At 41.3% G+C, this 26,312-nt stretch overlaps 1 protein-coding gene across 2 annotated transcripts in view; it reads left to right on the top strand.

The window, feature by feature from the left end:
- The first annotated feature begins 5,858 nt into the window (after positions 1 to 5,858).
- Positions 5,859 to 26,312, top strand: part of PLCL2 (phospholipase C like 2) — a 206,989-nt gene continuing 186,535 nt past the window's right edge. The window contains exon 1 of one of the 2 annotated variants that reach the window (XM_077130040.1): positions 5,859 to 6,182. In XM_077130040.1, the coding sequence (XP_076986155.1) occupies positions 5,859 to 6,182 (324 nt within the window). The remainder of the gene's footprint in view (positions 6,183 to 26,312) is intronic. The other variant, XM_077130043.1, reaches the window with a different exon arrangement.

The following is a 26,312-nucleotide window of genomic DNA, read 5'->3' as shown; positions in this document are numbered from 1 at the left end:
TACTAATTAGGAAGTCAACCATGACCTCTGGAAGGGCAGTTTCAGTAGTGTTGTGGGAATGGAATCCAGTTACAATAGGTTGGTAACTGCAAGGGCAGTGAGAATCAGAGAAATAGAATATTTTTGAGATAGAAACTTCAATGTGAAGGCGAGGAAAATGAGAAGGGATAAAATGGCTTCTGACTTGGGTTAGCCTTAAATAGTAGGGATGGGGTAAAGATAAGTGGGGTGGAGGAAAAGTCAAAGCAGGTTATTTCTTGATACATTTTATTGTCTGTGAAGTAGAATCCTGGGACAACTGCAGAGATTGCAGGCAGTGGGTCAATTAGGATTTTGAAAGGAGTGGTTTGGAGAATGGAAATTGGGGCCAGTTAGCAAATGGTAAAAAGTTTCCCTTAACATCACTGAAGGCCCCACTGAAAATGGAAATCATACACTTGGTAATGGCTCCAGCCAGTGTAGCTTTGTGATTTTTTTTCTCCAGCACAGTGGAAGTCCTAGGGCGGGCATGGAGAAAGCCATCGTTAGATCTCTGCAAAGTGGGAGGTAGGGAAGGTGGGTGCAATTGCAGGGCAAGAGTGTGAAGGGTCTATGCTGCTAGTGAGAGTATGGTTGAAAGTCTTGTGGATGAGGCCCAGCATGTGGCACTGGACTGAGAACCAAGGCTGGAGTTAGAGGAAGTAAAGTTCTTGCTAAGATTGACAGTGGGTTTAGGGGAAGTAAGGGAATGGGACTGGTGGCAAGACAGTCTCTAGTTGACAACGGGCTTCTGAGTTTAAGATTTCAGAGACAAAGTACTTCTGGGCTCTGGATATGAGAATGGGTAGTAAAGGAAAGTGGATTGGGAGCAACAAATCCTGGGAAGTGTGAAATGATATCAGATAGCTGACTCCTTAAACTATGAAAGTGAATCTGTCCCTGAAAACCAGATTGAGACCCAAATAAATGCAAAATTCAGAAGGCATTTGCCAAGCTTTGCTCATTGTGCGATGCAGAAGTGGCTGGAAAACTACTGGAAAATTCTGATGACCCATATGAGAGGATGGGACAGTAAAAAGTAGGTCGCTCTGTAGCTCTTACAAGGAGCAATATGCGGACCTTTCACTTTGTAGGTGTCTCTCAAGAGAATGTAACAATACAATAATATGTTTATACTCCAGATTTAGGGCTTCTCTTGAAAAACAAGATGATGCTGGCCCACTGGAGCAGTTTTCCCTCTCAGCAACAATAAGATTTTCATCAAGTTACCTGAATTCCCACTATTCCGCACTGCTGCCCCACAGCAGGCTGAACATCAGTTGCTATTTATTATCGTGTTCACACCCTTTTGCACAGTTAAGAGAACAGTAAACTCTTCTATGATGGCTCTATCAAAATCGGAAAACCAAAGATGAGTCAGGAAGGACATTCCTTTGTATTTGCTATGCAGAATACATCACTGTTGACTCCTATAGGCATTTGAATTTGCAATGGCTCCTGTAACAAAATAATAGTAGGACTTCAATCAAATACAGGAGAGAGAATTTACAAAAATGGTGTGATAAGCAACAGTGATTTTTAGTGTGAACCATATTAGTCTATCACATTGTTCCTTTGGGTAATCTTATTAAATCCCCAGTAATTAATAGATTTTCTCAAAGTGGCATCTAACTCAGTAGCTACTGAGATCAAATGAATAAATGCAGTAGTGATTCCTCAGTGGCTAGAGAGTTTTGATGTTTTTCCCAGAGTACCTAACTTCTTGGCAGCCATATACACTTGTAGGAAACAGATCCAAGGAAAATTGGTGAAGGATCTTTAGTGTCCGGGGAGAGGAAGAATACAGAGTGAAAACTTTTGGCAAGTCTAACTTGCCACATTGGAGCCCAAGAAGAAAAGCAATCTTTATGCATTTCTTGTTGTTGAGGATCATATGAATAAGTATACTTCAAGTTGTAGGAGCATAATCAATGAAAATCGACATTTAGATAGACTCAGGAAGCACATCAGTAGCCAGTGTGGACCAGTGCATTGAAATAATCTGCTAGTTCCTTGAAGCATTTTGGTCTTCCATCTTCTGCTCGAGTTAGCTCTTACATTAAGCTCTTGGAGAACAGTCAAATGTGAAGGCTCAGAGGTTGAACTTCTTAGAGACATACAGGAGGTAAAGTGAGATTGAGGTTTGAGAAAATTGTCATAATGCACGGAGGGAGAAGATAATCTGAAGGCCAAGTGCTCAGTGAGTCAGAAAACTTTGGAAAGTTGTAATGTTAGAGCACACAAACTGGAAACTAGATATGAATTCAAAACCTACAAAGTATAAATGACAGCCAGAAGACAGTAAGCAGTGCCAATGTTATTTTGGGAGACTGATGGAAGGTTATTATGGACTAGGGAGCTCGAATAGCTCAGGTTCTACACTGAATTAAAGATGCAGACAAATCGAAGATTTCTTGGTAAAGGGTGACAACAATGATTAAAAGTTGCAATGGCTTGAAATATGAGGAAAGCTTAAAAGATATACAACTATGTGTTGCTGGTAAGCTATAATGATGAGAATTCAAAGGTACTCATCAGAATCCAACCACTAGTATATGAATGTAATAAATAAATTGGTGTAAGCATCATGGCATTACACAGAACAGCATTTTATTAATGCCTTGCCTTTTATTGCCCTGCTATGAAAACGAGTCCAGGGGAACCATTAGACAGTATTTGCTGAGGAATGACTAGGATATTTTTGTGTTTTTCTCCCCTAAGTCTAACTTCTATGAATTTTACATCGCCATGAAAACACTTCAGTAAGAATTCTGGCAAAATATTTACAATTTCTTCAATAGCATTGCTCATGGAATAGGAGAAATGGAAAGCAATCACTTAGTAACTGCACAGAGACAAGCAGGAAGGAGGAGAAATAATCACTTATTATGCTGTTCATGGTGAAAAAAAAAAACTGAATTTGGATATTAAAAAGCCTGTCGGGAGCCGAGAATTGCACACGTCACAGGAACATGCTGTTTCCCAACACCATTTTGGAGAATGGTACCTACAGTTTGGCTGTTTGTGTGTTGAAAAAGTACAGCGATAACATCAGCAGGCGTGTGACCAGCGGCTTGTGGGAGACAAGTACTTATGGGGATAAAGAGGAATCTGGCAAAGGCCTTGAGCTTCTGGCATCATTAATTACAGGTCTGCCAAGAAGCTTTGGGAAACATTTTAATTTAAATGCCAAGTCTATTTCAGCGAAGTCTCCCTGGTTTGACCTGTTGGAAGTTCGGCGTGAGATGGATAGGTGCTCATTTTGGAGGGCATTAAGCGAATGAGACGGCGGTTTTATAAAAAGCATCCTGGGAGTTTAAACCTCAAAATGCCCTTATTTACCCCAAGGAACTCACCGTGAGAGTCAAAGGATAAATGGCTCTCCTAGCATTTTACTAGTAATTGATAATGCATGAAAAATTAGATACTAATGCAGAAAGGGCAGAGACCTCCAGGCGTTTTCTAAAAATATCAGAAATAGAGAACTTTCAGAATAAGGGCCTCTCTGCATTCTTTCTTCCTGCCCCCACAACATACTGAAACGCTATTATGACTGTAAATTTGATAAAGCAGATAAGAACCTGATTTGAATTACTTGAATATATTTTTCTGCACAACTACCACAAGATTTAAAGAAACCGAATATTTTGAAACAAAACTAGAAAAAAAAAGTAGAAAAGAGGTGAGACTATTAAAACCTTGTGTCCATCCATATGAAAATATTTGTTGGTGTATAGTCCCAGGTGTTGGGTTATAAAAACATGAATCCATAGGATCAAAAGACAAAATGTCCCTAAAAATAACTTGAAGGTATTTGCTGTGGCTTCAGGGGCAAGGGTGGGTATGCATATGTATGTAAAGCAGGTTCCCTCTGAGGCTACTTGGCAGCTTGCTACAACATCATGCAAATGAAAACGAGGTCTTTAAGTTCACCCGCAGCGGACTATCTCCTTCACGCCCCGCGGGGGGCGCATTCCCGGAATAGGAAATACAAGTTAGAGAACAGCTGGGGTGCTAAAGAAGGGCGGGAGCCTGGAGCCCAGGGAGCCTAGGATGGAGAAATGGGTGGGATCAGGCAGGGTGGAGCCTCAGCTACCAAGCTGCGGATTCTGTGCCGTATCTGGTGCGAGGGAAGGGAAATCCAGAGGAGGATTTTGAGCTGGGGGAGCGTGGGCGCGATCAGGGTTGATATTTAGGCCGGTCACTCGGGCTGAACCGTGGGCGAAGGGGGGGAGGGGAGGATCCGGCTGTAGCGACACAAGTAGGGTCATGCCCCAAATGATGAGCTTGACCCAGGACGGGCCCTCTGGGGGCTGGGTCAGCTGGCATCCCTGGCGGTGGGATCAGGAAGGACACTGGTGGAGGGCGACGGTGATAAATCTCTGTAGGGTAGGGCTATCCAGAGGGCAAAGAATAGGTTCTGCCCATGTCCTCTGCTCCTCAGCCCCACCCATCTCGCGCCCTCCAGGATCCTTGGAACCACTTGAATCAATTGACAGTTCAAAAGCTCAAAGGAACAGAATTAGTTTTAGTATATGATGCCCAGAGCGGATGGCATTTTCCCAAGCTGGGTGGGAGGGAAATGAGTTCCCCGCGCCGGGGCCAGGAGGAAGAGGAGGAGGAGGAGGAGGAGGGGGAGGGAGGAGGAGGAGGGGGAGGGGAGGAGGGGGAGGGGGAGGGAGGCGCAGAGGCCGAACTCGTGAGTCCGGGCCCCGCGCTCCCGGCCCCGCGGCCTGTGCTGTCGTTGCGCCTCGGGGCGCCGGGGCAGGTGATTGGCAGTGGCGACAGCTCCGGGGAGGGGGTTAGTGGCGGTGTATACAGGACCCCAGGCCGCCGCCTGTCGCCGTCAGCTCAGCAGTCGGACGCCCCGGCCTCATGGAGAGTAGCCGCGACGGCGGCGACCTCGAGCGAGAGCCGGGGAGGCTGGCGGTGGGCCGGGGCAGCGGTCGGGGTGGGCCCCCGCGGCCTGTAGGGGGCAGCGCCGAGCCCCGGCGGAGACGAGCACGGGGCGCGGTGAGTGGGTCTGCGCCGCCCCCTCCAGGAGCTGTCCCCCGGGCGGCACCGCGAAGATCGCAGCCGGGCCGCCCCTGCCCGCCGCGCGCTTCCTCTTGATGCCGCGGGTCTCGGCGGGAACCCTGGGGGGACGCGGCGGGTCCCCGCACGCGGCAGCCTCCAGGAAGTTGGGGTGCAGGGAGACCCCGGCGTCGCCGCCCGCCTGCCGGCCGGGGGCCGCGTGACCCTCGGGAGGCGCCTCCTCGTGGAGGGAGAGCGTCAGGGCGCCTGCTGTTTACCCTCGCGCTGTGTCCCAGGTGGCGCCCTGGCTCCCGGGGTGGGTGCCCCGAGTCTCCAGGGAGGGTTCCCCGTTACGGTGCGGTGGGGGCCCTGAGCCCCCGGGGAAGAGAGCCCGGTGCCCTGAGTTGGGCGCCCGGCTACCTCGGGGTGTGGGTCTCGAGGCCCCGAGGTGGGCCCCCGGAGGCCCCCGGGGTGGGCGCCGGGCCCGCGCGGTTATTTTTGGCGCCCGCTGCGGCGCGTGTGGCGGGGCGTGTTTTCTTTCCCCAGGTGCCGGGAGCCCGGGCTCCGCCGCCGCGGGAGCTGACTTGTGCCTCTCTCTTCTCTCCCCTGTAGGAATCTTCCGAGAATTCCGCCGCCACGACTTTAGCCGTGTGCTAAGCGAGCTCGAAACAAACAGCACATCGAAATTAAAAAAAAAAAAAAAAAAAAGCGGAAGAAGCGGCCGAGGCGGCGGCGGCGGGAGGAGGAGAGGAGGAGGGGCCCGAGGCGGCGGCGGGGACGCGGGGACGCGGGGACGCGGCTTTGTGCTGACGGGTCGCGGGGCGCCCATGGCGGAGTGCGGCCGGGGGGGCGCCGCCGGCGGGGCCCTGCCCACCTCCCCGGGCCCGGCCCTCGGCGCCAGGGGCGCCCTGAAAGCCGGATCCGGAGAAGGCGGCGGGGGAGGTCGCCTCGGCCACGGGCGGGCGCGCTATGACAGCGGCGGGGTTTCCAACGGAGACTGCAGCCTCGGCGTGTCTGGGGACGAAGCCCGGGCCAGCCCCGCTAGGGAACCTTACGGCACTGCGCTCGCCCCGACCCCCGGCCCGGCCGCCGGTACCCTCTCCCGGGAGAGCAAGCCGGGCGGCCTGCCCCGCCGGAGCAGCATCATCAAGGTAGGTGGGAGAAGGTCGTTCCGCACCACCCCCAGCCGTCCTTGGGGGTTTGTTCTCTCCTGAGGAGTTGGGGGGGGGGGGAGTGGTGGTGGAAGGAGGGGGACGTAAGGGGAGCTCACTGCTAGCAGGAACCACTGGGACCGCGGGTGCTGGGGGTGATTGAGCAGGGATTGGATGCAGATGGCATTGGGAAAGAATGGAAAGGTGATCCCTGAGGTGCAAGGGGAGCTGTGCCCAGACATCCTCTCTAGTTGAACTTGGGGCTGTCACCTCTCCCAGGATTGGCCTGGAAGTCTGGCCTGTACCTGTGTGGCCAGGGCATGCTCCTCTGTGGTAACCTAGGCTGGTAACAGACTCCCTGTAACGGTTCCTATTGTATTTTAAGGACAATTGGGGATTATGTGAAAACATGTTCTTAAAAATCCCAGAAGGCAATCAGAAATTTTTAGCTTTCCTCTAGTCTGTATATAGTTGCCACTTGCAAATGGTTGTACTTCCAGGGTGCAGAATCTCTGGTGCCTCGATCACACGGAGAAATGGAGTAGGTTTCTGAACCTGAATGCAGATTTCCGCTTTTTTTTTTTTTTTTTAGGCTCAAAAGCTCAGATAGATTATAGTTCTGCACGGTTTAATCTTTCCCTTGCTGCAGTAGCCTGGCCTCCACCTCTTCTGTGGAAGTTGTTGGGGGCACTTTGCTTGGTTTTGAAGTCTTTTGCATGGTGTAATTTAGCAGAAGCAAGCCTGCGATTGTTTCGTGTATTTTTAAACTCAAGAAGTAATGCTAGAAGCTCCTGTGTTTGTTGTGGTTTCATTCTTATATTACATTTTGGTGTGCAATTTAAAAATATTTCTCGTGACATGAAGTGTAAATATAGTTTATGAGCAAAGAAAAGCAGAGCCTTGGGCAAGACAAACTCATTCTGCTGAAGTTTGGAGCAAATGTGAAAATGTGCTCTGAAATCAAGGGTTATCAAGACAGTGAGCAGCAAAGCACACTTACAGGACTGCACCCACCCTTCCTGTGGCTGATAACAAGCAGGAGGGTAGGAGAGAGGGCACAACATGCCACAGAAAACAGAGTTGGCCCTGGTGATATTTGAATTTCGATTGGACCTACAGAAATCTTCCAAGTACCTTGAAAAGACCTGAGGGTGTTATCAAGTTCTGCAGTCATGTAGTGAAATATACCGTCTTGCTACTCTATGTCACAGGCAATTGTGAAACTGCTTTTCGCTTTGTCATCTGTTTGTACAGTTTATATGTGGGCAAGGGCAAGATTGAAGGGTTGAAAGATCAAGGGTATTACTTGCCTGCAGTGCATGTTTAGAGTTAAACTAGAGAAAGTAAAATGTATTTTTGTGACGTACATAGCTTTTCGTGACTTACATTCTCTTTTACTCTGTAGCTTATGTTTCCATGGAAGTTGCTTTCAACTGTTGGTGATAAGCTACACTATTGACAGAGTTATGTGTCACTCCTGTTTTTATGGGTTACCAAATATTTGAGGTGCTTTTACATAGTGCTCTCAAATGGATGAAATTTGAGGTGAAGATTCCATACAAAAGACCAGCCTACTTAGCTTTAATCGCCTACCCCAGTTTTTGAGGGCTTGTTTTTGCTTTTCTAGAAAAATTCAAACTTTATTGGTGTTTGTAGTAGGATTCATAATGTAACTTCTATGATTGTATGTTTTAATTTTCCATCCATAGGGAATTAGAAAGAATGATTTGTCAATGTTTGACACATATTTGTCAGTATTTCTGATATATGAAATTGAAAGCTTGTGGATAGATATCATTTCTTCATTGAAGACTCTAAAAGCACATAGGAAAGTGATTAATTGTTCAGAAATCACTGCTTTCAGAAATGCCACTGATGTTTATATAAAATTCCGAAACTTTCAAAGGTGTTTTCTTATTTTCCTTCTTTCTAGTGAGGGCAGTTGATTCTTGTTCACAGTTGTAGCCATAGCTACACAGTGCCAGAAAACAGAGGAGGAGCTCAGTAGACATTTGCTTACTGAATGAATGAAGGAAAGATGGAAGAAGTACATGTTCTCTAAGTTCTGTTAATTTCTGAAATAGGTGGTTTGGGTTTCCCAGGGTCATATCTTGTTAATTATCTTGTACCCCCTAAGATGATTTAATTGACTCCTTTTTCTTGCCTTGATTTTCAACTTGTATGTTTCTCAAACACTCTTTCAAAGTTGAAAGTTGAGCAAGCCTAATTTATGCGATTCATAGAAAAGGAGGTGCTATATTTAAATAAGTAAGTGGTTAGTATGTATCGTCTTGAATTAGTGCCTCAAAGGATCAAGATTTAGGAATTCATTGGTACTGTTTTCTAAAGATATGACTACAGCAACAAGATAATATCCTAATAGAGTAGAGGTCTTTTACTTTGACAGATAGTTTCATGAGGTAGTGAGTGGTTCACACATATTTCTGTCACATCACTGTCAGAATTCTTTATATTTCACTTTTGTTAAAAACTATTAAAAATCTTACAGAAGTTCATGTGTTGTAAAGTGCAAAAGCAATACTGATGTCTTGCCTTGATATCCTTATACTTTCTCTTTTTTATTAGAGAAATTTTGGGTTTACAAAACAATCATGCATAAAATATGGATTACCAAATACTACACTATTTTTTAATACCTTGTATTGGGGTGATACATTTGTTACAATTGGTGAAAGCACATTCTAATAACTGTACTATTAAACTATAATCCATGGTTTAACTTAAGGTTCACTGTTTGTGTTCTGTGGCTCCATGAATTTTTTTTTCTCCAAGCCCTTTAATGTTCATGAGTTATTTTTAATCTAGTACTTTATAAACAACCTAAAATGTACTTTTTTAACCACATCCAAATATATAATTCAGTGCTGTTAATGATCACAATGTTGTGTTACCATTGCCATCATCTATTACCAAAACTTTTTCATTGCCCCAAATAGAAACTCTGTACATTTTAAGCCTCAACTCTGTATTCCCTACCCTTATCTCATCCCATGGCAACCTATATTTTAGCTTCTGACTCTGAGTTTGTGTATTCAAATTATTTCATGTCACTGAGATCATACAATATGTGTCCTTTTGTGTCTGGTTTATTTCACTGAGCATGTCATCTTCAAGGTTCATTCATGTTTTCACATGTATCAGAACTTCATTCCTTTTTACAGCTGAATAATATTCCATTGCATGTATATACCACATGCTTTTATCCATTTATCAGCTGATGGTCACCTGGGCTGCTTCCTTCTTTTGGCAACTGTGAATAATGCTGCTGTGAACGTTGGTGTGCAAATATCTGTTCAAGTCCCTGCTTTCAGTTCTTTTGGGTGTATACCTAGAAGTGAAATTGCCGGGTTATATGGTAGTTCTATGCTTAACTTTCTGAGGAGCTGCCAAATTGTCTTCCTTGGCAGCTGCACCATTTTACATTCCCACCAGCATTAAATGAATATTCCTATTTCTCCACATCCTCTCAATACTTGTAATTTCCCATTGTTAAAAATAGTAACCATTCTAGTAGGTGTGAAATGGTATCTCATAGCTTTGATTTGCATTCCCTAATACCTAATGATATTAAGCTGCTTGTTGTGGCATTTTGGCAATTTGTATATCTTCTCTGGAGAAACATATATTCGAGTCTTTTCCCATTTTTAAATTGGGTTGTCTTTTTGTTGTCGAGTTGAAGCGTTTCTTTATATATTCTGTATATTAAACCCTTATCTATTATGTGGTTTCAAAATATATTCTCCCATTGTGAAGGTTATCATTTCATGATAAAGTTCTTTGGGGCATGACAGTTTTTAATTTTGATGAGGTCCCATTTATCTACTCTTTTTATAGTTACTTGTGCAACACAAGGTCCTAGAAATGCTTCCTTACGTTTTCTAGGAATTTTTTAGTTCTGGCTCTGTATTAAGGTTTATGATCCATTTGAGGTCATTTTTATATGTGATGTGGAAAGGGATCCACCTTCATCTTTTTGCAGATGGAGATCTAGGGGTTTTAGCACCATTTGTTAAGACTCTTCTTTCCCAGTTGAGTGAGCTTTGCCATCTTGTCAAAAATCAGTTGACCGTAAATGTGAGGGTTGATTTCAGAGCTCTTATTTCTAATCTATTGGTCTATAAGCCTGTTCTTGTGCAAGACCACACTGTTTTGATTATTGTGGCTTTGTAATAAGTGTTAAGATTGGGAAGTTTGGGTCCTCCAAATTCCTTCTTCGTTTTCATGACAGTTTTAGCTATTCAGGATCCCTTACCCTTGAATACAAATGTGATGATTGGCTTTTCCATTTCTGTAAATTTTGATGGGATGGCATTGAATCTGTAAACCACTTTGGGTAGAATTGACATCTTAACAATATTCAGTCTTCCTATCCATGAACGCAGAATGGCTTTCCCTTTATTTAGGTCTTCTTTGTTTTCTTTTAACAATATTTTAGAGTTTTCTGTGTATAGGTCCTTTACGTCCTTGGTTAGATTTATGCCTAAATATTTGATCCTTTTAGTTGCTATTGTAAGTGCCATTTTTTCTTGATTTCTTCTTTGAATGCTCTTGCCTAATTTCTCTGAGTAGAATTTCCAATACAATCTTGAATAACAGTGGTGACAGTGGGAATCCTTGTCTTGTTCCGGATTTTAGAGGGAAAACTTTCAGTCTTTCACTGTTAAGCATGATATTAGCTGTGGGTTTTTCATATATGCCATCTATCATGTTGAGTCAATTTTCTTCTCTTCCTAGTCTTCTAAGTATTTTTATCCAGAAGAGTGATGCATTTTGTCACATACTTTTTCTGCGCAAATTGAGATCATCTTATGTTTTTCCCCTTCCTTCTGTTAATGGTGCATTATATTGATTTTCTTCTGTTGAACCATCCTGGCATACTTGGAATAAATCCACTTGATTGTGGTGTAAGTTCTTTTAATGTACTGTTGGATTTGATTTGTTTGTCTTTTGTTCAGGATTTTTGCCTCTATCATAACAGATATTGGGTGTAATTTCTTTTCCTGTGTTATCTTTATCTGGCTTTGGTATGAGGATGATGCTAGCCTCGTAGAATGCATATGGTAGTGATCCTTCCTCTTCAATTTTTTTGGAAGAGTTTTAGCAAGACTTTTACTGGAATGTTTGGTAAAATTCCCCCATGAAGCTTGTTCTGGGCATTTACTTTCTGGGAGGTTTTTTTTAATTTTTTTGGTTTTATTATATGGTGTATGGTGAGGGTCACAGTTCATTCTTTTTCCATGCGAGTATCCTGTTATTGCAGCACCATTTGTTGATTTTTTTTTTTTTTTTTCGGTGGAGGGGGAGTGCATGGGCCAGGAATCAAATCTGGGTCTCCCGCTTGGTAGGTGAGGATTCTACCACTGAACTACCCTTGCACCGCATTGAATTTTTTTGTGAGGTTTTAGATTACTGATTCAAGCTCTTTACTAGAGTTGGTTTGTTAAGATCTTCTGTTTCTTCTTTAGTCAGTGTAGATAGTTTGTATGTTTCTAGGAATTTACCCATTTCATCTAAATTATGTAAATTTTTGGCGTATAGTTGTTCATAGGATCATCTTATTGTCTTTTTCTTTCAGTGGGGTAGATAGTAATATCCCCCTTTTCATTTTTTATTTTATTCATTTGTGTCTTCCTTCTTTTTTTTTTGTTGGTCTAGATAACGTTTTGTCAATTTTATTGACATTTTCGTAGAACCAACTTTTGGTTTTGGTGGTTTTTAAAATTGTTTTTATTCTCTATTTCATTTATCTCTGCTTTAATTTTTGGGATGTTTGCTCTTTATCTAGTTCTTCCAGTTTTGAGGTTAGGCTTCTGATTTGAGTTGTTTCTTCTTTTTTTAATGTAAGCATTTGGAGCTATAAATTTCCTTCTTACTGCCTTTGTTACATCCATAAGGTTTGGTTTGTTGTATTTTCATTTTCATTCACCACAAGATATTTCTCAATATCCCTTGTGACTTCCTTTCTAACCCATTGGCTTTTTAAGAGTGTGTTTAATTTCCATGTATTTGCAAATTTCATATTTTTCTTGCTGTTATTGATTTTTGCCCCATTCCATTGTGTTTGCAGAAGATACGTTAAATGATTTTAATATTTTTTATTTATGAGTCTTATTTTGTGACCTAAAATATGATTTATCCTGGAGAATGTCCGTGTGCATAGTAGAAGAATGTGTGTTCTGTTTTTGTTGGGTGAAATGTTCTATATATGCCTGTTAAGTTCTATATATGTCTATGTATATCAAGCCTTGCATTTATTGACCTTTTTTCTGGATGTTCTGGCCATATTGAGAGTGGTGTAATAAAGTCTCCTGCTGTTAATGTAGAGCCTTCAATTTCTCCCTTCAAATCTATCAATATTTGTTTCATATATTTTGGCCTCTGCTGCTAGGTGTATATATATTTTAACTGTTATGTTGTTTTGTGGTATTGATCACTTTATTGGTATATAATAACCATTTTTGCCCCTTGTAACTATTTTGACTTAAAATCTGTTTTATCTGGTATTAGTATAGCTTCCTCAGCTCTCTTTAGTTACTAATGGTATGGTATATTTATTCCTGTCCTTTCACTTTGGGTCTCCTTAAGTCCTTGAATTTCAGGTGAGTCTCTTAAAAAAAGCATATAGTTGGGTATTGCTTTGTCATCCATTCTGCCATTCTCTTCCATTTAACTGGAGAGTTTAATCCATTTACATTTACCTCACTGATAATGCAGGACTTCCTTGTGCCATTTTGCTATTTAGCCTTTGTAAGTGTTAAATCTTTTTGCCTCTCAGTTCTTCTGATAATGCCTACTTTCCTATTTATTTGTTTTTTGTTTTTTGTTTTTGTACTGGAACATATTGATTTCTTTCTCTATATTCTAAATACATTTCCCTTGTTGTTACCATGGGGTTAAAATTTAACATACTAAATATAAACCAATCATATTTGCTTCGATACCAACTTAACTTAAATGGCATACACATACACTGTTTCTATACCCCTCTGTCTCCACACATTTTTATGTGCTTGTTACAGATTATATCCCTCTACATTTTATGTCCGAAACTAAAGACATTTATGCACTTTAGTATCTGTAGACTGTGAGAAATGGAGTTACACATCCCAAAATGCAATACAATAATACTGGCATTTATAATTACTCAAGCAGTTACCTTTACTGGAAGCCTTTCTTTATGCCACTTTGAAAGGACACTGTGTAGTGTCCTTTCCTTTCAGACTGGATAACTAAATCCCTTTAGCATTGTTTATATGGCAGGTCTTTTGTTGATGAACTCCTTCAGCGTTTGGTTGCCTGGGAATGCCTTAATTTCTTCTCAGTTTTTGAAAGAAAGTCTCACCTGATAGAAAACTCTTGGTTGGCAATTATTTTCTTTCAGGGCTTCCTCCTTGCCTCCATGGTTTCTGATGAGAAATTGGCACTTTATCACATTGGGACTCCCTTCTAAATAACATGTTGCTTTTTTCTTGCAGCTTTCAGGATTTTATTCTTGCCCTTTTCATTAGCTAGTTTGATCAGTATATGACTGGGCATATTTTTCTTCAAGTTTATCCTGTTTGATGTTCTCTGGGCTTCTTAAATGTGCATATTCATGTCTTTTGCTAAGTTGGGAAGTTTCTCTCTCTCCTCCTTCTGCGACTCCTGTAATGTGTGCATTGGCATGCTTGATGGTATACCAGGGGTCTCTCAGGCTATTTTTGCTTTTATTATTTCTTTTTTTCCTCCTCCTCAGCCTGACTGATTTAGTCTTGTCTTCCAGTTTGCTAATTCTTTCTTCTGCCAGCTCTAATCTTCTGTTGAAACCCTCCTGGGGATTTTTCATTTTAGTCATTGGGTCTTCAAGTCCTGTAATTTTGTTTGGCTCCTTCCTAAAGTTTCTCTCTTTATTGAGATTCTCATATTGCTCATCATTGTTCTCTTGATAACCTCTAGTTCTTTCTTTTTATTTTCTTTCATCTCCTTGAGCATATTGCAGATCCTTTTTTTTTTTTAATCTGTGTCTTTTATGTGCAGTTTGGTCTTCTTCATTGATGTTTTACGAATTTTCTGCTCTTCCTTTGGATGAGCCATCATTTTCTGTTTTTTGTCTTTTACTTTTTGGTTGCACACTGTATACTTTAATATTTTAAAATGTTAATTCTAGGATTTATTTCCTGACACATCTGTTTCTTGAAATAAGATTTCCTTGAGCATCAGCCTTCCCAGCAGGAAGGTCCACCCAAAGCAAATATAACTTGTTCTTGGTGTTCTTCGTTTTTTGGGCCTGTGTCTTTTCCCCCTCTTGTACTTGCTGGTGGCTTTAGGAATTCCTCCATTTATAGGAGTTTGAATGTCCCCTCTACTTCCCAGGAGACAGAGCTCCCTCTCCTGGGTGCTCCCTGCAGGATTTAAAGCAGGTACACATTTGCCCCAGGCCGTCCGCCTCAGTTATTTTTTACGCTGCTGTCATTGCCAGAAGCTGGAGGCCCAGTTCTAGGACAGGGTCATGCTAGAGAGGAGTTTCCTAAGTCAGCCCATCTCAGCTGGAACAAGGTCAGGGACCCACCAAGAGGACGCTGGCGAGCTCCAAATTGTTGGGGAGAGGAGGTGAAGGAGGGGCCAGGAAGGACCTCGGGCACATCTTCCCCAACTCCCCAAAGCTCACTTTCCTGACCTGTCAAGGAAATGCAAAAACAACTGTTCTCTGCAGTTCTGAGGAAGTGCACCATCTTTCAGTCTCCTCCCGGTCCCTTTGTCCTGGGTGAGTTGAAACAGTGGCTGCCCTAGGAGATTTGCAGTAGAACTTCCCCTCCTTTCATCTCAGGGAACTGGATTTTTATGCCTCTCTTTTGCCCCAGAAAGTTATTCCTGCTGCCTGCTGTGAGAGTGGAGGATGTGTGATAGTAGCACAGAGAGAGCAATTTATGGTATTTACCTTAACTTACAGCTACAGCTTCTTTCCACTCTTTTCTAGATGCTGTACAGTGTTCTATTAGACTATGGGGTTTTGAAGTCACTGATTCAGACAGTTCCTGCCTGATGAATAGTTGTTCAGGTGGAGGAACTGATTCCTGGAGCTTCGTGCTTGACTGTCTTCCCATCCTCTTATGTTCTTTTTAAATGTGAGGGATGAATGCCATCAGGTGGTCTAAGAGTAGAGGTGGGAGTAGATTAGTAAGCAAGGTGATTATTCTAGATCTGGGGGGATGGCAGGGAGCAAGTGCTTGCTAAGGAATAGAGACCAGTATTTTTAGGGTTGTAATGGTTGAAGTGTAGGGCTCATGAGCTATGCTTTTTTTCCTAGCTTCCATGTTCATTAGAGCCTTGACATTCCTCTTGGGTGGGAATTCTGAAATTAGAATGAGAGATGATTACCTAAATGTGATAAATGATGAGCAGGGAAAGGGGGTTATTGCTAAGGTGCAGGACATATGGCAGAACTACATTGAAGGTTGACCAAAATTACATTTCTCATCTAAAACCGATTCTTCGGAACTCCATCTGTTTTGTAAATATGGTGTTGAGTAAGAACTTGTTGTAAAACTACATTTTCTGCCAAGATAGATGCCCGAATCTATCTTATACTTGTAGGGCTCCTTGGTTATGGTGAGAGTGTTTATGAAAGCTGAGAAACTGAACAGCCTTGAAGAGCCTTTTACTGGTACCTTGAGAAGATAAATATATTGTGGAACTCATTACCAGACTTTTCTGCTTTTTAGATTACTTAGAGAGACCCATTACTGGATTTTTAAAAGGAAGAAGTCTATATCATGTTTGTCATCTTAAGTAATCTAGTAACGAAAGCATCATTTTCATTTTCTCTTTCCATAATTCACTGCACCGTTCAATACAATCCATGTGTTATTTTCAAACAGTTAAACTGGTTAATTGTTCAGATGGTATCTCATTTTTTGCAAATAGCTCCATCCTTTAATTCAATAGCTTGATCCAAAAGTGTAAAGTAGCTTTTTAGGCCTCTGATTCTTTTTTAAATTTTAGAAATAAATTACATTAACAGGATCTTAGTTTGGATGCTTTATTCTAATCAGAATTTACTGAGTACTTTGCTTGGTACTTGTAAAAATTGTGCTATAATTTTCACAAACTAAAATGCACTCTTGTGGGTGTCCAGTTCTGTGCGTTTTGACAGAAACACACAGTTGTATTGCCACCATCTCAATCAAGATATGGAACAGTTCCAGCACCTCAGAAAATTCCCCTGGGCCCCTTTGTAGTCTTCCCCTCCCCTCCCCCCAACCATGGGAGCCAATCATCTTTATTACGTAAGTAGAAAATACAGCTACTGAAGTTTTTTTTTTTTTGCATTTAGAAGTAGTTTCAGCAGCCACCATTCTTAAGCACTATGTGCAAAACAAGTGAACAAGCATTTAATATAATTACATGACTTAATCCTGCATCACCCACAAAGGCTGGAGGAAACAGAGTTCAGAGTTTAATGACTTGCCGAAGGTGCCAGAACTGGCCATTTTACCCCACTTGAGTGCTGCCGCACACCACTGCCCCCAAATTACACTGCTGATTTCAAATTTTCTGTGTAATTATGGCTTTATTGTAGTTTGGGCATCAGAGTTGATTTCCCCTCTAAACGTAGGGGATAAAGGAATCTGTCTTTCTGCTGGCAGTAGCTGACAGATAATATGACCAGGCAGGTGTTTTAGTCACCTGTTGTGGCCACTTGACTGGGTCCTCCAGCTTCACCTTGCCCAAGGTGGCAGTGTTTATTTTTGCTGGTATCATTATTGTTATTATCATAGGATCATGTGGTATATGAGAAACACTTTTATTGCCTTTACACCAGAATGTATACCTATGTCTTGATGCTGAGCTCCCCAACATGGGAGACAAGTAGGTTTTTCATATCAATTATACATATTTAAATGTAATAATAAAAACTTACATAAGTATATTATATCAGCTTGTAGTTTAAGTAAATTAGGCTTCTTGCAGGCAAAGGCTGGGCTGTACTGTATTTACCAGTTCCACACAGATAGCAAGCACTCATTACCACTTTTTTAGTTGAATCTTACAGATAATGTCTGCATTTGACTTGAGACTTTTTTTATTATTGTATAGTTTAACATATATACAAAGCAAAGAAATAAAAAAGCAATACTTTTCAAAGCACTCTTCAAAAAGTCGTTACAGGATAGATCCCAGAGTTTGTCATGGGCTACCATACAATCCTCTCATGTTTTTCCTTCTAGCTGCTCCAGAATATGAGGCTAGAGGGCTTAAATACTTTTTTATCATCACAAGTGACTTTTTTTCCTTCTGTTTTTGTGAACAATAACATGTATACAAAAAAGCTATAAATTTCAAAGCACAGCACCACAATTAGTTGTAGAACATATTTCAGACTTTGGCATGGGTTACAATTTCACAATTTTAGGTTTTTATTTCTAGCTGCTCTAAAATACTGGAGACTAAAAGAGATATCAATTTAATGATTCAGCATTCATATTCATTTGTTAAGCCCTATCTTCTATCATCACCTTTCATCTTTCTATACTTCTCCTTGGGGTTGTTTGGGCTATGGCAATTCTAAACTTTTTATATTGGAAGGGTCTGTCACTAATACGGGGTAGGGAGATGAAACTATCTGCTGTTCTGGAGAGGCTGGGCTAGGTTTCAGGACTTATCTGGACCAGGGACCCTTCTGGAGGTTGTGGGTTTCTGGCAAGTTACTTTAGTGTATGGATCCCTTGTGGAATCTTATAAATTGCCCTAGGTGTTGTTTAGGATTGGCTGGAATTGTCCTGGTTGGGGTTATGATAGGTAGCAAGGTCTACCTGAAGCTTGCAACCTCCAGAGTAGCCTCTTGACACTATTTGAACTCTTTCTGCCATGACACTTTATTAATTACACTTCTTTTCCCCCATTTGGTCAGGATGTAATTGTCGATCCCATGGTGCCAGGTCTGGAGTCATCCCTGGGAGTCCTCTCCCACGTTGCCAGGGAAACTTTCACCCCTGGATGTCATGTCCCACGTAGGGGGGAGGGCAGTGATTTCACTTGCAGAGTTGGGCTTGGAGAGACTGAGGCCACATCTGAGCAACAACAGAGGTTCTCCAGAAGTAACTCTTAGGCATGCCTATAGGTAGTCTAAGCTTCTGTGCTACCTACATAAGCTTCACAAGGGTAAGCCTCCTGATCGAGGGCATGGCCTATTGATTAGACTGTTTTCTTATGGAGGAAAAAGACAACTCCATTGCCAAAAAACTTGTGGGGATATCATAAGTACCAATTAAACAGTAACTGAATCGCAGAGTGAATTTGTCTGAAAGGATCTCCAGCCTGTATTATTTAAGTCAGAAAATCTAATGGCCAATCAGTAGCTCTCCACTTTGCTTTGTACTAATGGCAGGGCACAGTGACTTGTCATATCCATCTCAGAGTTTTGGTACTACTAGGCTGCGTGGTTTGCGAAAGTAGTCAGGGAGTGTTAATTTTCATACCCTAAAATATACTTGCCCCCTTTTGCTTCTTTACTTCCCTGTTTTCCAAATTTCCCCCCAAATAGTTGTATTTGATTTTTATCATGTCCAGACGGGCAGCTGGTGGGAAATTATTTAGTTTGTTAATTGCTAGTATCAGCCACTTTATTTTCTTAGAATACTCTCTCCGTGAATCTGTTCAGTTCCGTTTATAGCTCTGTGGGCTCTGGGGGGTGGGGTGGCTAAATACACTGTTCTTTTTTTTTTTTCTTTTTTTAATCCTTTATTTTTTACTCATGCCTCAGTCTCCAGCAAAATCGGACATTTATTTTCAGGCTAAATGCAGATATAAATGAAGTATGAGCCTTCATGATTTCTCTTCAAACTTTATTTTATACATAAACATGTGCAAGAATAGATGGTCTGTTCCTTATTAATATTCAGTTTTAGATGCCATTATTTATTCATCTACCAGATTTCTGAATTAGTGTAGTTACCTTGTTCTGTATTCGAGGAATTCTGTAGGGCAGGGGACGTTTCAGATATTTTCACTACTGGGCCACAGGATCTGAAACTGTATATTTGCAGTCTGCCTGTCCAGCTTTTATCTACTGATAATAAATAGAGAATCAAGAGAGCTGTGCTTGGCATATAACTATTGGTTGTGACTCAGCCTCAGGTCAAAGCCACGAGGGAAGTTTCAGTCGTGTCGAAATAATCCCATAGCTTTAAGGTACCCGAAAGTATATAATTCATTGCACTGAGCTACAGCGACAGGTATGTCAGTGGTCCACAATTGCTGTCAGGACACTTGGCACCTGCTGTTCCCTTGGTCACTTGACAGGGCTGATCAGCTAAAACGTGTTCTCAATAGCAGTCTCAGCTGGGCTGCACCTAAGGGAGGGAGTAAGCTTCACTCTGGGGTCCAGTGTGGGGTAACATCAGGCTGATGGCCCTCACTCTGCGGTCGGCGGGTCACTCTGGCTGGGGTCAGTCGTTTGCACTCTGGTGGCTCCATACTGCAAGTCTGGATTATTCAGGAGGCAGAATTACATAGTGGGAAAAATAGAGGTCCGGAGTTAGGTGCTTGGATCAAATTCTGGCTGCTCTGCTTCCTTTCCATGTTGCCTTGGGCAGGATGCTTAAGTTCTGTGTGTCTGGTCCTCCCGTTTCTAAAACAGGGAGAGTAAACCCCCCCTGGGCATTGTCAGGATTAAATGAGATGATGAGTAAAATAGTGCGGTGTGTGGCATGTAATAAGCACTTGATAAGTATTATCGAGCATGCTTGTTTTTCTGATTTTTAGTTTCTCTACTTTAGAGTCCTTCCTAGGATAAGCACAATCCTTGAGCTCTCTTAAGTCAGAGATCATTAGCACTGCTGTGCTGGCCTGTTATGGAACTTTATGACTTACACAATAGTTTTGGGTGTCTTTCTGAATCTGATGCTTCAGTACAACTGTGCACACGTGAATAGCCTAAGGTACAGGCTCAGAGAGCATTGAGCATCAGTTTCCTTAAGCCTTGTTTCCATATGTCTGGGGAGGTCCAGGTTTGCACCATTTGGCCTTTCAAAAATATTGGTAGAGGCTCCTTTCAGTTTTGCAGAACTCCTGGTTTGAATGATAAATAAAAGGGTCACCCTTCTTGCAGTCTGCCTTTTACAGTCCCCTTGCCACAGCCCCTTGGGACTGCTCTCTGTGCCTAAACTTAGCCTTTACGTTCACACCACGGTTCTTAGTTTGGAATGCTTTCCTCCTCTCTGTCATTGTTCAAGGTCTTCCTGAGATTATCACCCCCCAGTTAGAATGAATTGTTTCTTTCTCTGCCCTCCAACCCACACTGCCTGTATTTCTATGCAGCTCCGTTTCCTTTTGCCTAATAGGCAACTTCATCTCATTCATGTTGAGTTTATGAAAACACCTAGTTTAATGTCTTGCAGAAAGTGTGATATAAATATATATTTGTTCAGTACATGTGTGAATGGGTGAATAAATGGATATGAATGACATAATTTATTTTAGGTGTTTGGTGAGGATGTTATTTAGATTAAACTCTGGTTTTGATTGGAATAAAAAAAATAACCCAGTGGGCTGTGTACTTCAAAGAAGAAAATTTATTTCATGTACATAATTTTGGAAACAATCAAAGGGAAGGAAATACTTTCGTTTACCGTTGGATCCAGGAGTTTGGTCAGTTCCAGCATTGGTTCTACAAGATGTTAATATAAATGATCTATCCCTTTTGTGCATCTGAAATCAAAGCAGGCCTTTGGAAATTTCTTGTGCTTTATATACTGCTATTAGAATTTTAGAAAGCATGGTGAGAGAGAGAACATTACTGTTTGTTCAGGCATTTAATCTATTTTCTGGTGTTTGGTTTCTTTAAGAAATTACAGGTTTTGCTCATATTTAAGAAACAAGATTACTTAAAGTTTTATAATCATTAATACTGGATTGTCAAAAGAGATTCGTTGAAAGTGCTGTTGAATTAATAATAAAACGAAAATATGCAAAGATTCTAGAGTACCAATAGGCAAAGTTACGCAAGTGAAATTTTTAAAGCCTTAGTGTGTTTTGTCTTATAATGTTAGAAATTCTGCCTTTTGCTGTAGCACAAGAATTGGGCAAGGAAGGAATATTAAGAAATGGCAACATAATCACAATTTGCTGAGCATTTACTAGCATGCTTTGCTGCGTATGTGTCATCTCATATAGTCCTCACCACAGTCTCCAAGAAGAGCCTGAGGTTCCCTCTTCACAGAGGAGCAAACCCATCGCATTAGGTTTGGGGATTTCCAGACAAGGTTACAGAGCCTGCAAGGGGCAAAGCAGCATTTAGACTGACTCGAAAGCCCACGCTTTTAACTGTTCCGTCACCCTCTTTCTACTCCATCTTTGGAAATGTCTTTTTGACTTTCTTTTTTTCTCCTACTTGCCCAAGCCATTCTGGCTTCTTGATCATTCCTAAAATAGAAAACTAATTTCTGCTTTGGAAAGTTTGACCTTTTGTGGCCAAATGTTAGGATGAAACCAGTGTATACCTAACTGACATAAAACCATAGCCATATTCCCAAACCTCATGTCATAGTTTTCTGTCTGAACCACAAGGCAAGTCTGTCCTTTTGCTGGCAGATCTGATCTCATGCTTTTAAAAACTCTTTTTTGGGGGGGCACAGTTTACATTTTTATTTTTAACAAAAAGGTTGATTTATGATTAAATGCATTTTGGGGTCCTGGCAGGTAGAACTGGTAACAGTAACTTTTTTTTTTTTGGTAGGTGAGCTTCTTCTGATCGTATCCCTATTATAGTTTTGGAATTGTCAAATGATTATAGAATAATATAACACATTGCTATCAAGTCAGTGCTCAGGTATCTTCTTCGAGTGTGTTAAACTGATTTGGAAGAAATGGTGGTTAATAACCCAGAAGCCAAGCAGCTGGGTTCAAAAGTGAGTAATAGTGTAGATTCTTGGTAGTTTTAGAACTGAAAAAGAGCATGTAAAATTCTTTTGTAGCTAGAGATACATAAGACCATACAGATTAGTACATTTAGCTTCTAGCTATGGTTGAGCTCATTTATTTGCATATTAGCATAACAGAATTGGAAAAAAATTGTTATGTAATACTGCAGTATGTGCTTATTAATAGAACAAGATGTGGTCTTTCAGATAGCTATTTTTGAGAATTTGTTTTTTGCTATAGATAGTTGCATGTGTACACGTGATATACTTGTGCATGCATATACTCTGAAGACTTGGTTTATAAATAGTAAAGATTAAGACCACTTCAAGTAATATAGTGGTAGGCTGGTATGACACATACCTGTCTCATGAGAGACCAATGGGATGCAGGTATCTTCTCTCTAAATTGAAAATGCCCGGGAAGGTGCAAGCTGCTTTTTATGAGCATTGCTAATGAAGCTTCTGTTGCTTTTGACCAATTAGTGTGGCCATAGAAGGATAAGTGACCTCTTTTGCAGCTACCGTTAAAATCACAAGCCATATGGTTTCCTGCTACCTTTTATTTTTCATCTTCTTTCTAAACACTGATAGCCTGTGGGTATAAGTAGATGTAATTTTTCAAATAGTTAATATGGCTTAATGTTTATTCTTGCAGGAAATAAAGCAAGTTGCTTAGATTTTTTACTTCTAGCAGTCATGGTAATAGACTATATTAAATGCCAGTAGAATTATTGAGTTGTTTTGACATCAGAGCTAATAGAATTCCTGGTGAAATACCAGTTTTAGGATGTTTGTCTTTTGAGTTTTTGATGTTTTTTAAAAGAGGTCCATATATGCTCTTTCAGAACTTCCAGGAGTTTAAGTATATTCCCATATATACTTTTCTACGCATTAAAAATCATATCAGAAGTAGAATTGGTATTAGAGGATATGTGTATGTTCAACCTCGGTAGGCACTATCAAATGATTTTCTTCACTGTATAAACCAATTTATTCATCCACTAGTTTATAGGAGTTCTAGTTGCTCTAAATGCTTGCTAGCAGTTGTCGTTGTCAGTTTTTTGTTTATTGTAACCATTGGACTGGTCCTTATGTGTTTTTTAGATTGCATTTCCCTGATAATTAATGATGTCGAGCATCAGTTCATAAGTTTTTTTTGCCCATTTGGATATGCTCTACCATAAAGTGCCTGTTCAAAACTGTCTATTTTAAATATTGAGCTGTTTTTACTTACCTTATTGATTTGTAGGACTTCCTTATATATTCTTAATATGTTTTTTCATGAGATATATGTATTCCAAATATCTTCCCCCAGTGTGTGATTTGCCTTTTCACTCTCTTAAAGTGTCTTTTAATTAATAGCCTTTCTTAATTTTAATGAAACCCAATTATCAGTCATTTCCTTTATGGTTATTGTTCTTGTGTCCTGTTTAATAAATCCTTACTTAGCTCCAGATTGTAAAGATACTCATTTAACTTCTATAACTTTTAGGGTCTTAACTTTTCACATTTAGATCTACAGTCCATTTGTGTAGGGTGTGAGGTAGGAGTTCAAGATTTTTTCCATTTAAGTATCAGATTAATTAACCCAGCACCATGTATTGAAAACACTGTCTTTTCTCCCACTAGACTGCTTTGGCCCCTTTTTCATAAATCAAGGAGCTGCATATGTTCTGGAGTTAATGTTTTGTTGCATCAGTCTGTTTCTCTATCTTTGCACCCATATCACCCTGTCTTTCTCACCAGGTGTATGTCCCACAGAAAATGGTACATATGTTCATCAAAAGATTTGTATAAGGGTGTTCACAGCAGCGTCAGCTAAAACATCATCAAACTGTCTGTAACCCTGATGCCCATCATATAAAATAGCATTTCATAGAGTGGACTACTGTAAAGAAAAAGAGAGGTCAATGAGTGCAATATGCAGCACACAAGCCTTTCAAATGTAATGTTGAGGAAGAGAAGCCAGAGACAAAAGAATATATATGTGTAGTAGCATTCATATAAAAATAAAAAATGGGTAAGCCTAATTTGCAATTGAAGTCAGGATAATAGTTACCTTTGGGGCTAGTGACTGAGAGGGGACACGACGGGGGCTTCTCGGGGCACTAATGTTTGGTTTCTGGCTCTGGGTAGTAGTTCCAGGGGGAGTTCGCTTTATAAAAAACCCATTGAATGGTACAGTTATGATTTTTCTTCAGGTGTATCATACTTCAATAAATAAGTTGATTTAAACAATTGGATAGCGAAAATTGGGTTCCTGTACATACTGGTTACTTCACCTTGAACTATTTAAAGCAGCGACTTTCACAGTTTGCTGTTGCATGTTGATCGGCGTATGAGCTGGGCTTTTGCTGCAGGGGAGCACTTGCATGAGCCCTGAGCTGATGGTGGTGTGCAGAGTGGGGAGAGAGGGGCAGCTGGCTGGAATAGCACCAGGTCTGCACCCATGCTGGAGCCGGGCTAGGTGGAAAGGAGTTCTGCGCAGATGCCGGTGAGGTCTTGGTCACTGGAGCCATTGTTACACTGTAGTCGTGATTGCTTGGGGATTTTACAGTATGTTTGGTGTAGTTTTGAGAATTTTAATCCCTGCCAGTGTGCTGCAGGAGGCTTAGTAACCGAATGCGTGCTGCCCATACAGAAACTTTGAGAACAACTCATTTGTGGAGCACCTATTCTCTGCATAACAATTTTCCAGTGGAGCTTTTTGTTCTCAGAAGCAGTTAAATGGAAGCTGGTTGTCCAGTTTTTTAGATAAAAGTGAGAATTACTTGATTGCCACCTAACAGCCATATATCTGGGATCCCAGACTTTTAACTCTATCGGGCATTTATTCTGTTCCACCTAAATTTTTTTTCAGCTGGAGAGGGAAGAGTGAGGGAAAATACCAAGTATCAAGATGGTCCATTTGAGGACACACTAGAATTACCTGGATTCTAAAACATACTAATGCATAGACCCCACACCAGCACAATTAAATTAGAGTCTTTTGGGGTTTTTGGAAGTGCCCTGTGAGATTTTAAGGTACTACCAGGGTTAAGAATCACTTTGAAACGAACTTTTCTGATATGTTGGGCTCTCAGCTGACCTATTCAGCTGTGTAGATATGAGAGAACAGTCCTGGCATCCTGACTGGGACCTCCACGGGGTAACCCCGGGGCTGGGGGGGTAAGCAGTGGAGCTTTCCCTTCAGGGATGCCAGCCACCCTTCCCCTAAGGGGATATGAGATCCTGATGAGGGGAACAGAAATTACCTAGTCACTAATAGCTAGTGGGTCATCAAATTTGGAGAAAACGATTTTATCTGTGAAAATGACAGTTGACCTGTGTGCCAATTATTGTACCTTAAGAACATGTCTTTGATTCAGGTAAATTAATGTGTTGTGACAATTACAAGAAAAGGCCCGGGGCTGGTTATTTGAAGCTGTAATCTGCCTGGATTAATAGTCAATGTATAGCTATGGTTTCCTTCCATCCCACCTCGTTTCCATACCTTGTAAGAAAAAAAACATCTGAGCCCTCCTGCTGTTCTGCCTCATGAAGGAGGAACTTGCCCAAGAAGAATATTTTTTTTTCAGAAAGAACTAATTTTACCAAGGCACAAACACTATTTCTAGAGAGAGGTGGTTGGATATTTCAAATTTTACTGAAACAAGTCCTCACATTTCCTTTAACTACCTTATCTTGTGCTGAGGTTGGGAACACATAGTATATAGTAAAAATGCATCGAAGATTATAAATTGACATTTGCTAGGTGGATGCCTATTTGTGAGTGTACTTGATACTGGGGGAAGAGAACCCATTGAGTGGTGCTTCAGTCCCTCTTTAGGGACTGTTAAAGTGTTGTCTAGTGTTGTCTAGATTTGCCATTACTCCTGTTTATTCCATTAGGTCAAAGTTGTTCTCTTCCAAATTAATCTTCCATGTGGTTTTCAGCCTCACAATCAGCAAAAGGGCTGCTTCACTACCAGGCATCATTTCCACATCCCAGGCAAGAAGAAAGGGTAAGGGCCAAGGGTTTGATGCTTTTATATCCAGAAAGGGACAGACACCCTGACCAGGAATTTTATCAACATCTCATTAGCTACAACGACGTCACCCAAGTCATCCCTAGGTGCAAGAGAAATGAGTTTTTTAGCTTTTTAGGTCCATTGCTTCACCAACAAAAACAAAAGCAAAAAAGTGGGACACATTAAAAGTATGTTAATGG

This window comes from Tamandua tetradactyla, chromosome 15, assembly GCF_023851605.1.
Source record: "Tamandua tetradactyla isolate mTamTet1 chromosome 15, mTamTet1.pri, whole genome shotgun sequence".
Taxonomy (NCBI): domain Eukaryota; kingdom Metazoa; phylum Chordata; class Mammalia; order Pilosa; family Myrmecophagidae; genus Tamandua; species Tamandua tetradactyla.
This window is presented reverse-complemented; position numbering and strand designations above follow the sequence as displayed.